Here is a 15,219-nt window from a genome sequence, read left to right as displayed (position 1 = left end):
TCAATGCTAATCACAAATATCAAAAAAGTGGTTAATTTCTGACTTTATAACCCTTTATAAGCCAGTGTTTGTGGAGGCATCACAATTTTTTTGAAAATTTCATGATATTTTTTTTAAAGAATATTTTTTCACAGACCCCTTGCAATTACATCTCAGGCCACTAGGGGGCCGCAGAAAACCAGTTGAGAATCACAGATTTAAACTAACCAACATCAGATCACCAATCACAGCATTATGCATATTAACGATGAAAAAATAACCAGAGAATGCATTGAAGTTGCTCCTCACGGACTTATTTTAATATGACAAAAGAATTTCCTGGAAGCCAGCCCAACATTCCCCCCAAGGTCTCAGAACTCGTCTGGGACCGTGTCCCCTGTGAGAGGAGCTCTGGTTGGGCTTTGTTCACACCCGGCATCGTATGACATCAACACACAACACATCAAACTGAACGTGCAGTTCATTTGCAGAACATGAAACACAGGGGATCAGTAGGCGGGAACTCCCACTCCCGATGCTGATGCTCCATTTTGGGGCTCGTCAGAACTCATCTTCTCTGGTTGTGCACGAACCAGAGGTGTTAGCAGTTTGATCTTTTGATCTCACATTGTCAAGAGCGACATAAAGGTCACCTGGACCCTCTGCTCACATGTATTTTGTAAATCAAAGTCTGAAAATAAAGGCAGCATTTCAGCCCACTTGTATTTGCTAGCATATCTTTTAACACGCTGTAAATCCAACTGAACCAAATGCAGAAGTCGACTAACAAAGAGAAAACTAAGTGTGGAGAGATTGTAGAGAAGGAGACTGTACCACTACAGTTCAGAAACACTAACTACAATAAACATTTTGGAACATTTACAATCCAAATAAGAGCATATTTCACGTTTATTACAGGGCATCGGGTTTACGATGCTTTGTTCCGATGTGTTTTGAGCACCTTTGCACCAATCAGTTATATGTGTGCGCTTCACATCAATTGTGACACAGAATTTTTTGCCGTATCCCAAAATATTGCACTCGCTGCTGGTCCAACGCATAGACTGTATATAAATATGGATAAGGCGTCTCCACTTCCTCTCATTTCCCGGGGCTATGGGTGACACCATCTCATGACTGGTCGTTCCCACACTTCCACCGGACTCACGACATCCCGCCCACACTTAATGAGCTAAAACAAAACTTTTCCAAAACTTGTAAATGCATCAACATCATATTAACTACCTAAAATGACAGAAACCATCAAAAAAAAAAAATAGTTGACGTCTATTTTGGTGTTTTAGTTTTAGGTTCAAGTCCCATTTGCTAACACGGAGGGGGTGGAGCTTATGACCTATACTGCAGCCTCCAGCCACCAGGGGGAGCTCTACTCGCTCTGGCTTCACTTTTGCGGAGCTGGTCCATCTCTATATACAGTCTATGCTCCAACCCATCGTCTACTGCATGATGAGGTTGGGCTGGATGTTGAAGAGCAGGTCGTCATTGTCCCTTCTGACCTCGAGCAGCAGGTCCGTTTCCTCCTGCAGCGCCCTCTGCAGGTCGGCCGTTGTCATTAGAGGTCTGCCGTTCAGTTTTACGATAATGTCTCCGCCTCTGATTCCACCTCTGATGATTAAAGACAGAGTAGAGGAATAAAAAGACAAAAAAAAAAACAAAACGGTGGTTACAGGTGAAAGTTTTTCTTTAGTTTAAAGAGTGAATTGATAAATGAAAACCTACTTCTCTGCAGGAGAGTGACGAACGACCTCTTGGATGTAAATGCCACCGGTAACGTTGAGGAAGTCTGTGTTCTGCTGCTTTAGCTCTTCAATTATCCTGGAACACAGCAAACCAAGGTACTATTAGACAGCTCTAGTACAAAAATGACACTATCCTCTTGTAGTAGGACCAGCTAGATACTGAAAACAGTGCTAGTAGCGACTATTGACCATGAAAAGAGTTGAAAAGAAAAGTTCAATTCTGGCTTAACCTGAAGATCCATCCTTAAAATGTCTAATATGGGGGTTTATAAGATCGAGGTCAAGCAGCAAACATTGGGGTCAACAAGACTACAGACCAGCTGAGGGCGAAAACAAAGGTTGGGGTGAAGCTCATGGCGCGAACGGTTTGAAACAAGTTCTTAGGGTTGGGGCTTACGTTGTGTAAATCTAGAAAAAAGGACCAAGAGTCCAACAGCTGGTCGTCTAATGGTCTACAAACCACAGTGTCTCAAACTCATTGTGTGCTGGAATTGGAGTCATATTCTCTGAGAAGGAATGCATGAATCAAGCTATGTATGAGGTCATCCTGGAAGAAAACCAGGATTGATTTTTTCTAGCAGGACAATGGTCCATGTCACACAGCTAGGACAATCATGGTGAGGATGGATGAACCAGTACTCAGCCAACCACCAGGGGGCGAACGTATGGTTAAAGCTCCATTAAACGAGGAGTGCACCTTGGAGAGGCAGCCTCAAGTTATTCATCATGGACTTGTTTTCTGTTCAATAATCTAAAATCACAAACCAAAGTACGAGGAATGTGTGAAGGCCAAAACTAACGCTTCTTCGCCCTGTTGTCAGAAGCAGCAACACGAGCAATTTGCTCCACTCCAGCACTGCCGCAAGCATGTCTGAAGAATGAAGATAAGGTCTGAGCCCTCCACATCAACTCATAGGACCCAAAGACCCCCACTAAGAACATTCAGGACACCCTCAGAAGGTCCATGTCCATTCTCTGATGAGTCACTATTGGTTTGGAGGCACAAGGTAGACCTACGCAATATTAGGAAGGTGGTCATAATGTTACGTTTCTGTTAACTGTTCTATACTTACGCTGGTGTGATGGTCATCATCCGGATTCCAATGAAACGCTTCTTTACCGACCTCACATCTGAAAGAGTTCCCAGTTACTTACAGTTCATTCAGAAGAAGACTCACATCTTTTTTCTTTCTCTCTATATAAATTTGTATCATTGTCACACTGACCTTTGCTGTTCTTCTGGAGCGAGTCGTTGAGGAAGCGAGTGATCCTGTCCGACGGGATGGCAAACGAGATTCCTGCGGCAACTTTCAGGGTGTTGATGCCGATCACTTCCCCGTCCTCAAACACAGCAGGGTGACATCAGGAGAAAGCATTTACAGTTAGATTCTTCTACCTCGGTGGTCTAACTTATTCTCTCCATTATATCCTCTGTCATCATTCATGGATCATGCACGACTATTATACATCATGGTACGGCCCTACCAAGAACCAAAGGGATGGTCGATGTTAAAAGTATGGACCTGAACTGAATTCTTACCAGATTGACGAGTGGTCCTCCCGAATTCCCGTACTATGAAGACAAAAAAAACACGCAAATAATATCAAATAAAACAGTGACAGCCACAGCTCCATCTAGGAATCTGCCTCAGCTACGTTCTCACGTTGATGATGGCGTCCGTCTGGATGTAGTCCATGTCCGAGTTCCTGATGCCCAGCTCCTTGCCGTCCCTCTGAGCGGTGCTGACGATACCGGTGGTGACGGTGTTCTGGAGGGCAAAGGGGCTGCCGATCGCCACCACGAACTCCCCCGGCCTCAGGTCGGCACTGAGGCCCAGCCGCAACACAGGCAGCTTCGTCTAGGGGTGGGGGTAAGAGGGTATAGTAGTGTGTGATAAAGGTAGGGCACAAGATAAGTGGGTAATGTGATTCCTGCTTTTATTTTGTAAAAATATATTTCTTCTTTGTTGTTCCTTGTTTTACTTCCTGCGTTTTTCCTCTTTTTGACTGTACATTAGTTTCACCTGTGTCTTGTTAACCCCTCATCTCATCTTCTACTTCTAATCCTCACTAGGGTCGCGGGGTTTACTGGAGCCTATCCCAGCTGTCATTAGGCGAGGGGCGGGGTACACCCTGGACAGGTCACCAGGCTATCGCAGGGCTAACACAGAGACAAACAACCATTCACACTAGGGTCAATTTAGAGTCACCAATTAGCCTAACGAGTCTTTGGAGGTGGGAGGAAGCCGGAGTACCTGGAGAAAACCAACGCAGACAAAGGGAGAACATGCAAACTCCACCCAGAAAGACCCGAGCTGGACTCAAACCCGGACCTCTCGTCATCAGTGCCGCCTCTCATTAACCCCTCTATATAAAAAATAACACCCTGCCTTTCCCTTTGTTCTCTATCAAACCTTCTGTTATATCTCCCCTGTGCTCTTTCCACTTTTTTTCTTTGTCTTGACCAGATTGTGTGTCTTCAATTACATCCCTGCAGCAAAATTGGCTTTACTCTGTAGCATGTGGATCCTCTCCTCTCCTTAGCTAGGAAACATGACAGATGCAGGTCAGTGATTAGCCAAGTATATCTCACGTCAAAACAAAACAGCGCTGCAGCGTTCCACATGGTCCGGAGAGCCGGGCTGATGTTCAGTACATTTAGCTGCATTCGGCCAATTCCACAGCTGCGTGGCTTCCACCCATGAAACCAAACTAAAATGTCTTGAGTGTAAACTAAAGAAAGCAGGTCACATTTCCAGTGACCACACCCATCCTGGGTATAGACTCGCCACCCCCACTCCCTTCTGGGACAAAAAAGTGCAGTCTTATCAAATCCAGAACTAAAAGAGCTCTGACTCATCAGAGAACGGACACAGCCCTTCTGAGGGTGTCATGCTGCATCCTGCCGGGAAGGGTCATTGCTATGGGGCGGGGCAGAAAATGACAGATTTTCAATGGGGTTCAGGTCTGGAGATTGGGCTGGTGTTCCGCCGTGCACGCCTTGACTATCCTAGCTGTGTGTCACGGGTCATGGTTCTTGGCTTGATTCGTGCATCCTTTGTAAAGACGAATCTGAACAGAACTCCAACCTTGCTAACCCTAACCCTAACCCTAACCCCAACCCCCAGATCATCACCGATCCTTCACCAAATTTCCCAGCGTGTGCAGACCCCTCCAGTTAGACGACCAGGTGCAGGACTCGTCAGAGACCATGCCTCTATGGTCTTTTTGGTCCTCTTTGCTTCTTATTGATTGAATGTTTTTTTTTACTGCACGTCTACATGTCTAGGTAACGTCCAGATGAATGAATACCCGGTCCGGGAGTTTTCCCAGCAGAACACCGAAATTATTCCCTTCTCCCATAATGTTGTGGCGTCATGATGGTGTGGCTGATCGGTGTACGGCTCAGTATAAATTACAGCATATGTAAAGTCGAAAGGTCGGCCCTAAAATATCCCTCTTCCTCTGCGAGATGTAAGGGAGGGAACCGATGGAGCTGAGTGAAAACACATGCTCTGCTGAGGATGAATGGGTGAAGCCGAAGGTTTTTTGGATTGTGTTTCCCTCCAGCCCCCCTCCCTCCTTCCCTATCTCGGCTCTGATCCAGAGGATATGCAGGAGGACAGAAGTTCAACTGATATACTGCAAGTACGCTTTGGGTCATGACACATTTTCTAGATGCGAAGATATTCACCATCTATACCACACACAGATGTAGCCCCCTCCCTGGGTCTGGTAGACATTAACAGAGCCACTTGGGACAGGTGGTGTTGGTGGTGAAACGTCTTTGGCTTTTCTTTACCCCATTTGGATTTTCCACCAGCTATGCAAGCAACACACATCTGATTAGAAGCTCCACAGGGAAAATTCACGCTGAAAGTGGAAACTTTTTGCCTTCGATCCTGAGCTGAGGAAAAAGTTTGGGTTCTCACTTCCACAAACAGACATCGCTGCTCTTTCTGGCAGATTTTTCTCAACAAGGTCGTCTTATCCATCTTCTCCTGCCAAGACTAAAGCTGCCGTCTGACAGAATGTTTTAATTCCCCCATTTGTACCGTCCACGTCGTAGATCACGTCACATGTTGTGTTTGGCTACTAAGGCCTAATTCCAATCATATCACGTTATACTGCAAGGCTACGGTGACTGTACTGCAGCTAAAAATGAACTGAGATATTAAAATGGTCTAAGCGTGATGTAAAAGTGAGTTTGAAAACAAAATTAAGTTACATGTAGGTGAAACGCAGACCGTAAAGAGCTGCTGAGTTACATTTAACGTGTAGAATATGCATTAAAAACAAGTTGTATCACAAATCCGCTTCTCCAGAACATCCTCCCCCATCCATGAGACATTTAGATGGGCGTCCTCCCTAGCATGGATTTCATTATTGGCTGCATTTCAAACCGTACTGGCCAAAAATTTAATAGTTCTTCAACAAATCAGAGCCAGTTTGGATTTCCAACAGAGTAACCCCAGAACCAACTTTCCAAGAGCCCCAGACTCACCTGTGGGTTGACTTTGATGGTAGCAATGTCTGACTTCTTGTCAATATCCTTGATGCTGGCTTCGTATACATCACCGTTATGCATCTGAACCTTCAGGGGAGAATGAATGAATTAACATTACTGAAGCATTTGAACTAACTATCAACCACAGCATACTGTTTTACTCTCTTGAATGTTGCAGAAAGGCTACTAACACACCACGAAACTATACACAGCTGGAATCTTTGGACCATGAAACAGTGCAACCAAAATTAGTTAAAAATGTAAAACTTTTACTCAACAACCTAGCATGTACGTCTTTTTTTTGCTTCTCTATTAATTTATTATTATTGCACCTAAACCTCAAAATATCCGTCTGAACTTTTTAACTCATTTTGGATAAAAAAATAACATTAAAAAAAAGTTAGAGCAAATGCTTTTTTTTTCTTTTTTATTCCTGACTTTTCCCAGATTTCTGAGAAAAAAGTCAGAATTTTGAGGAAAAAAAGTCAGAAATCTGAGATGAAAGTCAGAACTAGTCTTGCATTTGTTTTTTGTATTTTTTGTTGTTTTTTGTTTTTTAAATAAGTGTCTGATCCATTGTTTAATGAGAATGGTTTAGGGATGGGGTTAGGGTTAGGGTTGGGATTGGGGTTAGGGTTAGAGTTGGGGTTGGGGTTGGGGTTAGGGTTGGGGTTGGGGTTAGGGTTAGTGTTGGGATTGGGGTTGGGGTTAGGGTTAGGGTTAGGGTTGGGGTTGGGGTTGGGGTTGGCGTTGGGGTTTGGGTTTGGGTTTAGGGTTGGGGTTGGGGTTGGGGCTGGGGTTAGGGTTAGGGTTAGGGTTGGGGTTAGGGTTAGGGTTAGGGTTGGGTTAGGGTTAGGGTTGGGGTTAGGGTTAGGGTTAGGGTTGGGGTTGGGGTTAGGGTTAGGGTTGGGGTTAGGGTTAGGGTTGGGGTTGGGGTTGGGGTTGGGGTTGGGTTTGGGTTTGGGTTTAGGGTTGGGGTTGGGGTTGGGGTTGGGGTTAGGGTTAGGGTTAGGGTTGGGGTTAGGGTTAGGGTTAGGGTTGGGGTTGGGGTTAGGGTTGGGGTTGGGGTTGGGGTTAGGGTTAGGGTTGGGGTTGGGGTTAGAGACACAGCTGTTAAAATAACCTACTGCTTCCCAGATGACGTTAGGGTTTATTTGCATAAATCAATTGAAACTGAGATTGGATCTGTACCTGAAGGTGGTCACTTGGGATCGGATTGCCCAGATAGGATATTAATTTGAGGTCTGAACAGGGCCTCCGAGGTGTTGTCAGGAAGCTCTGGAATGAGTCAGGCTGTTTGCCTTTCATTTCTCATTATTATTCTAAGGTACACCAGCCCAGGCCTGACTCCTGAGATGTCCATGTGAACTTCTCACTCTCAGATAGTGAGCAAACATGGCTAATAAAAGAATAAGCCTTCCTCAAACACACACGGCAAATACCGGCGTAAGATTTCAGTTCGACTTAAGCACTTAGACCGGTCTAAATGTATTTTATTTCAGTGATAAACGCTGTTACCTTAGTGATGCAAGTAAATACCATATGTTTACATGTACCTTGAGGTGCTGTTGACCCGTCACCGGTGTAGAGCTGGAGACCACGTGGGCGTTGGTGACAATCAGTCCACTCTCTGACATAACGAACCCAGACCCACTGGACACAGGAATGGTGCGACCAAAGAGAGGATGTCTGGCAAGGAAAGAAGGACTGATTGAGTACTATGATGGTAACTCTGTAACATTTATAGTAATTATGACATATAGACTTAGGTAGACTGCTTTGAAATTGCTTGGTCACAGTAGCTTAGCTGGACATAAAAGAAACACTCTTAAGAACCACAAGTGAAAAGAAAGATAAAGTTAAATAAAATATAAGTAATATGCAGTTAAATAAAATTGGCCATTTGGGGATACAGGCGGTGGCATCTTGAGATTTTGGAGCTACTTTTGAAAAAATATATTATTTAGAAGTCCTTTTAGCTAACATTAGCTAAGATGACACTTCACCCTTCGTTCATTGCTTAGGTAGTTACATTACAACAACAACATCCTAAAAGTGTATGATTAACTAATTCATACACACACTAACAGAAACAAAGTGAATACCTTAGGAAGAGCTCGATGTGAACCACGGCGGGGGCGATTTTCTCCACCACGTCAGCTATGAAGTTGAACTTGTAACGAGGACTGGAAGTGTGTGAAGGACCTATACTGACAAGAAGAATAAGTGTATTTTAACAACTGAAGGGTTGAACAGTTCTGTGGTGGACCCAAGGAATTCTGGGACCTTGTAGTATTAAGCCACGGCAGCGAGCAGAGACGACCATGGACAACAAGTTCGCACTCACACTAGTTCGCTCTCACACTAAATGGACAAGTCACTTGAAACATGCATACCTTTCTTGACGAAGCCAACTTGGCTCAGCGCACTGTGGAGAGTTGTATCTGCTTCAGATAAAACAGAAGGAGATGGAAGAAGGTCAGATTACATGTGATTGTTTTTATGACACCCTAGACAAAATAAGTATTAATTGTTATTACTACAAGGGGAACTTCTACACAACTAAAGGCCTCTCTCACAATGACTGATGTTAACGTTCATGAATCCACCATCGTAGTGTGATGGACAAAGACACTAGTCTCCAAAAAGAGCATTTCTGACGGTCTACAGCCGGTTGCGTCATGAACCTCATCCCTCCATGAAACATGGGGGCGCTAGAGTCCTGGTTTGAGTCTGTTCTGCTGCATCTGGTCATTATTGATGGACCAATGAATGAATGAACTCTACCAGTGAAATCTAAAAGAAAATGACAGGACATGAGTCCATGAGATGAATGTGGAGAGAAACTGGGTCATGGAGGAAGGAAGGAAGGATGGAAGGAGTTATATTTTATTCCCATCATTTTTATTCACTCTACTCCAAAAGCACAGGTTTTTAACAGGGGGTCTGGTTCAATCCAGTTCACAGTGTCCTCACAGAACTTACAGTTGAATCCATGAGCTGAATGTGAAGAGAAACTGGGTCATGGAGGAAGGAAGGAAGGAAAGAAAGAAAGTAGGGAGGAAAGATGGAGGGGAAAAGGGAAGGAACACAGGAAGGGAGGAAAAGCAGAAGGGAGGAAAGAAACTGGGTCATGCATCAGGACAAGAGTCCATGAACACCAGTGGTTCTCCAGTAGAACGTTTAAAGAAGAACCAGATGAATGTTAAGGAACAAGTCAAAGACCTGAAGAGAAATGTTGTACCATCAGTTCATGAGAGGAAACCACCATTATCACACAACTGAACCGGTTCTGATCTGATGAATGGGATCAAACTCCTCCAAGACTTCACCAGTTACCACAAACATTAATGACGCCACAGCCAATAGAAGAAACAAGTAGATTCTTTCTGTTCCAGTAGTTTGATCGGGGTTCTCTTTGTCTACTTTCTAAATTCACTAAACTCTTTTACTTATGAAGGCCCTACTTGCCCCCCCTCCTGTTACTAAAAAAAACAAAAACTTAACAAATAGTAAATCATACCCAAGCTGCTCTGGCACGACCCCTTCCGGACCGGGGTGATGGCCGGCAGTCCCTGCTGCAGCGCGGTCCTGCTGGACGCTTTCAGCTGGCACACGTTGCCGTACGTCTTCCCGTCGCTGCCGCACACCTCGCGGCTGAACCTGCACTGGCAGAAGCCCGTGGAAAGCCGCCTCCCCGCCGGGTGCACGCACTCGAGTCCGTACCCGCACGGCAGGTCGTCCTTGCGGCCGCACGGCTCCCCTTCCCCCGGGGCGCAGACCAGGCAGCAGTTGCACGCGTCCGGCACGTACCCACCGGGACAGCTGGGGCTCGGACAGGTACTCACATCGCACCGCGTCGGACACTTGGTTTTCGGCTCCGCACTGGCACGACAACTGATGTAAAAGAACACGGCGCTGAACAAAACCGCCTGCATCTCGATTAATGATGTGAAACTAATAAACAACACAAAGACTTTTTATGCTCTTTGCTTCTGCGCAACGATTACGCGTCAGTTTGTGGAGACTTTACAGATAAAAAATCTCGAGGTACAACAACGACAGTCAGGCAGATGAGGTCTCTATGTCAATCGTAAAAAAATCTAAAATAAATAAAAAAAATAATGCTGCGATCCTGCTTGGATGGTTCTTTCCTTTGGCGGAGGCTGGCGGAACGTCCACATCAAGGACCGGCACAAGTACTTATGAGGGGAAAAAAGGGAACATTTGTGGAGTAGTTGGCTGGGGCTCCGGGAGGCGTGGTCCGGGCTCAGATTCAAAAGGTCATCACCTGAATCCAGAGTTTAAAAAGCGAGAGACGCCTTCACACTATTTGGAGGGGTGTCAAACATGCGGGCGGCGGGCCAGAGGCGTCTCTAATGTGGCCTCATCAATCTTTTGTGGGAAGAGTGAAAATTACACAGAGCAGCTGAGAACATTTCTACGACGAGAACTAATCTGTAGCTGGTAGAATTTGCATTTTGATTAACAGAATGTTTTTTGTCAACCCTTAAAAGCCTAAACATATCACTGGTACTTAAAACACGCGGTATTTGAATTACCGTAACTCACAGTAGTTTGCGCCATTGACACAATTGTGTCACGAGTGTGGGAAGTTGTGCTTATGCCTGGAAGACCTTTCCCGTTTTTAACAATAAATTCCTCCAAACAACTCTCTCTTCATGGGTGCGTCTCTTGCGTCGCCCTCCAACCTGCAGCCAACAGCATCAGCGCGTCATAATTACCGTAATGGCAGCTTTTGTTGTTTTTCCCAGAAAGCGCAACTTCCCAGTGTTCAGCCACACTTTGAATTTAGGTCATGGGTGAGTTACGGTAATTCAAATACCACAAACTTTTTTTTTTTTATGCTTTGGCGATGTTCAGGTCTTAAAGGGTTAGTTAAATGTAAACACTTTCATGATGTTCTTCATCTCTGCACTAAAACAAAGCTGCGTTTCCTCATGTGACCTCATGTGAATATTTGTGCGTCTGCCCAGATTGAGTGACGTTCAGGAGTCCGGATGAAAAGTCTGGACTCTGTAGCAGAGGAGGCTCTGACTGACTGGACTTAACTAAACAGAGTTTGACCTGGAGATTATTCCGTTACCATTCATCAGTATTGAGACGTCTGCAGTCAGGTTCTCTCATGTTAGCATCCGTTAGCTCGGTAATTCAGACTATTATCTACTGATAATGGTAAATGTGAGAGGTTCAGTGTCTTGCTCAAGGACACTTCAGCATGTGGCTCATTCCAGGGATCTAACCTCTAACCTCTTCACCTACTTAGCCACAGTGCCCTCTACTGTCTCCTACAAGCGCCAAATCATCATCACAGTCATGTTCTGCCCCTTCAAGTCGGAATAAATCTCCTCTATTAGCTTCATTTAATGTAAAACCTCAACCAATACTGCAGATGCATCCATAATTATCATTCATTAACACACAGGATAAGATGTTACAATCCCCTGTGCCATGATCTGAGGCAAAACTCATTTAGAAACCCAGTCCAACTGAGAAACCAGCAGGCTAGCAGCTAGCTAGCAACTAGCAAGAACACACCAGCTAACTAGCCTAGCCAACAGCAGCAGATAAGAGGTGATGGGACATGCAACTACACTTCAACCAGCACCTCTCACCTCCGCCAAGATTGGTAGTAAAACACTATCAGACACCAGCTAACTAGCCTAGCCAACAGCAGCAGGTAAGAAATGATGGATAATAGTGGATAATTGAAGAATACTTAACTCTTACATGTCCTAAAGTAGAAGTGTAACTCAAAATTTGATGCATTTTTACATCTATTTTGAATTTTATAAAAATACTTTTTTTCCCTCAACAAATACAAGTAGCTCGCGATCAAACTGCCCCTGAACTAAAAGTTTTCTTTTCTGATATTTCTGAATGTCTCTATAGTTTTTTTTTTTTACTAACTACAAATGGAGAAATGTATCCACCCTGCTCCGTCTATATGCTACCACACGTTAAGTCGAATACTGCTGAATACGTAGACATGCTACACATTCGTGCATGTGGCTGCTCTGGGCCGGCCCACGCCGTTCATCTTCGTCCTATAACCGCCCTGTAAGTGCAGCAGTAGTTTAAATTAATGGGTATTTACCGTCTCGTTCTGCCACCCCAACAGTTGAGGTCAGTGGTTTTGCCTATGAATAGCTCGGCTGCCCAGTTCTCTTTCCTTTCATTCCAGAAACATAAAGTCACTCATTCTTTGTGCTAAACTAGGGATACAGGGATACGCTTCCTTTACTGTCCTCTTTTAAGGGCAATTGACAACAACCAGACCATACCCTCATTCACCTAAATCTTGCCCGTGCTGCAGCAGGAAACTACATGAAGTCCCAGATGTGTCCCGTTGAAAGGCCTGTTTTATTGCTGTGTTTTTTAAAGCGTGCTATCTAAATGTGAACTAATTGTCAGTCTAAACTCTTTAAATGTAATGTTTCCCATCGCAGCATCAACTGATAATGTAATTTAATCGTGTTGCGTTTATGAAACAAGGTATTTTTAGGGTTTAATGTACGGAAGCCCAAAGCGGCCATGCATTCATACACATCATTTCCTCTGTTCTCTCAAGATTTGGATTTAATTTGAGAGAGTTCTGTCATGTTTATTGATGTAGTAAAATAACAGTCTAATGTAATAGTCCCACTGTAATGTGAGACGTTTATTGTTTTGTGCTTTAACCTTTCATGCATGAATTATAAGAACTTTAGTCAAGCTTTTTTTCCCCTGTGTGTCCATATAAAAATTATGCAATTGAATTTTTTTTTCATGAACCCATTTTTCATGAAGTTACAAAATTGTCCACTCACATAATTAATTACAAATTTCTCCAGAAACCTTAACGATTATATTAATTCTTAGTTGTTACTTGCTTAGATGTGCCCTGTTATGGAGGTATTTACAGAAAATTCCTGAAGTACTTGGCATTTCTGACTCTCTGTCGGCCATGAGTAAAACAAACATATTTTGAGAATTGCACTTCCTCCAATGTGTCAATTAGTGGAAGTGTATGGAGTGATGCACAAGCATCCACTGTGTTGGTTGATATGCACTTACAACAACAAAACACATACATATGCAAAAAACAAACAAACAAACAAAGAAAAGAAAATTTACACTGTGACCACTATGCATGAAAGGGTTAATGTTTGCTAGATAACAATTAAGTTTCAAGAAAACAAAGCTTTGTTTTCTCCAGATAATGAGATAAATTAACTCGTTATTATGGGAAAACGTAGAAAAAATAATGTGTGAACGCAACAACACAAAAAGTGCTGACAAATTCAATATAAAATGGCCAGAATATGAGTTTAAATAATACATAATTAATTATAATAATAAATTAACTAAATTATATATAATAACTTCAGAGTGTCAGGTAGAATGATCCCTTCAGTGCGTCCTTATCCATTCCACTCATTAATATTAATTTAATTCAAGTAATTTGGTCATATTTTTCAGGGCTTGAGACTTCAACCATTTTAGTCACATATGTTGATCTGTGCAACAATTATTATTTGTGTCCCTGTTGATCAGTTGTTAATAGTTACTGTTACTTGTGTTTGTTGATGCAATGTGTTCATTTTTTAAAAATAATAATAATAGTAATAAATAAATTCTCAGTCTTTATTAGCTGTTTGCTAACATCCTGTTCATCTCCTTGGGGGCTGAGCCTCCCTTGTCCATAAAACCATGTGACACCACTGACTGACACAGTGTTGACAACTTCATGAGCACACTTCCTGTTAAAAGGGTCTTAGGTCTCTCTCTTTTCCTACAAACACAATTAATACTGTGATGTTAGATGTATGAGAAAGTAAAACTTTACAAGAATGGACACATGAGAAATAATGAAGGTAACTCTATCTAGGTCATAGATCAAAGCTAGCATGAGGCGGAGTCTTTTTCTTCATGAATCCAAAAAAAATAAATAAAAATCCAAATTTGTGCGTTCCAGCTCCTGATACAGATTAACTTGATACGAGTTTGAACTCCTTTTTGTGTGAACTGAACATACAGCATTACAGCCGCCAGCAACTATGGCTGAAAAAAGCAAAACAATAAAAAAAAAATACAAAAACAAGCCTCTAAGTCGCCCACTTTACAAAATGACCTCACTTTTCAAAAATGAGCAACATATGTGAGGCTGTTTTTTAACGCTTGCTGTCCTCTGACGGGCCACAGGTCACGGAGAGGCTGCCCGCCGCGGACCGCTCACGTCCAGGTTTGTTTTGACAGGGCAGAGGGGTGACGGCCCAGGCGTACGTACCCCGTCTCCCCCGGCCTCACCCAGCTGTGTGACTGTTTACTTGAAGTCGTCCACCGGTGAGGGAGACCGGGCTCTTTGTTCGGCAGCGTTTCTCTCTCAGTGACGCACGGGCTGCAGGCAGCTTGGTCATATTATTAATTTTCCCGTGTCTCCGTTAAACATCTGACTCATTATGACTCAATAATTACACAGACCCTCGAGCCTAAACTTAACCTAGTTTGTCAGTAGGAGATATGCAGACTGACGTAGACTGATGAGTCGTTGCAGTAAACTAGCAGCGGTGTGGAAAAACTTCAATAAAGACAAAGTGATGTCAGTCCTGAAATACAACTGAAGTCAATCACTAACCCCTTTGCATTAGTTTAATTTGAGGACATTTATTAGTAGAGTAATTGTAAAGTTGCAGGTCTTCCTATTGGATTTGTTTTGTCTGGTTTCATATACAAACAGTGGCATAATTGACTGTATATGCTAGCGGCTAATGGGAGTTAATTAATGTTTCATTCATTAATTGAATTGAGTTGACTACCTGGCTAGTCTGCGATTTAGGACTTTACCACTTTAGCAGAAGATGGAGATAAAAGCATTGGGACCACATCGACCGATCATCATTTCTCAAGAGGGGAAAGACAAAACTAGGTCATTCAACCAGGAGTGGTTTGAGCAGCAAGCTTGGTTAACCA

At 43.4% G+C, this 15,219-nt stretch overlaps 1 protein-coding gene across 2 annotated transcripts; it reads right to left on the bottom strand.

The window, feature by feature from the left end:
• Positions 1-271: 271 nt before the first annotated feature.
• htra3b (HtrA serine peptidase 3b) lies at positions 272-10,431 on the bottom strand. 2 transcript variants are annotated; one of them, XM_047609163.1, is made up of 11 exons: positions 9,770-10,431; positions 8,643-8,693; positions 8,352-8,451; positions 7,803-7,935; positions 6,244-6,333; positions 3,404-3,598; positions 3,280-3,312; positions 2,966-3,080; positions 2,813-2,870; positions 1,720-1,815; positions 272-1,605 (listed from the first exon to the last, which is right to left on the bottom strand). In XM_047609163.1, exons 1-11 carry the CDS (start codon positions 10,182-10,184, stop codon positions 1,437-1,439), a joined length of 1,455 nt encoding a protein of 484 aa, XP_047465119.1. In that variant the 5' UTR covers positions 10,185-10,431; the 3' UTR covers positions 272-1,436. The 2 variants fall into 2 exon arrangements, with proteins under 2 accessions (XP_047465119.1, XP_047465127.1); XM_047609171.1 differs by having other exon boundaries at positions 8,643-8,690.
• Positions 10,432-15,219: the final 4,788 nt, after the last annotated feature.

This window comes from Mugil cephalus, chromosome 1 (genome assembly GCF_022458985.1).
Source record: "Mugil cephalus isolate CIBA_MC_2020 chromosome 1, CIBA_Mcephalus_1.1, whole genome shotgun sequence".
Taxonomy (NCBI): Eukaryota; Metazoa; Chordata; class Actinopteri; order Mugiliformes; family Mugilidae; genus Mugil; species Mugil cephalus.
The sequence above is the reverse complement of the archived record's forward strand: the minus strand, read 5'-3'. Positions and strand labels throughout refer to the sequence as shown.

What these genes read in the sequence shown, in the direction of transcription:
- htra3b (XM_047609163.1), bottom strand. Translation starts at nt 10,184, where the DNA reads ATGCAGGCGGTTTTGTTCAGCGCCGTGTTCTTTTACATCAGTTGTCGT. An exon ending in CGGGTCAACAGCACCTCAAG is followed by an intron (nt 6,334 to 7,802) that starts GTACATGTAAAC and finishes TCTCCCCTGAAG; the next exon opens with GTTCAGATGCATAACGGTGA. An exon ending in CGTCACTCTCCTGCAGAGAA is followed by an intron (nt 1,606 to 1,719) that starts GTAGGTTTTCAT and finishes TTTAATCATCAG; the next exon opens with AGGTGGAATCAGAGGCGGAG.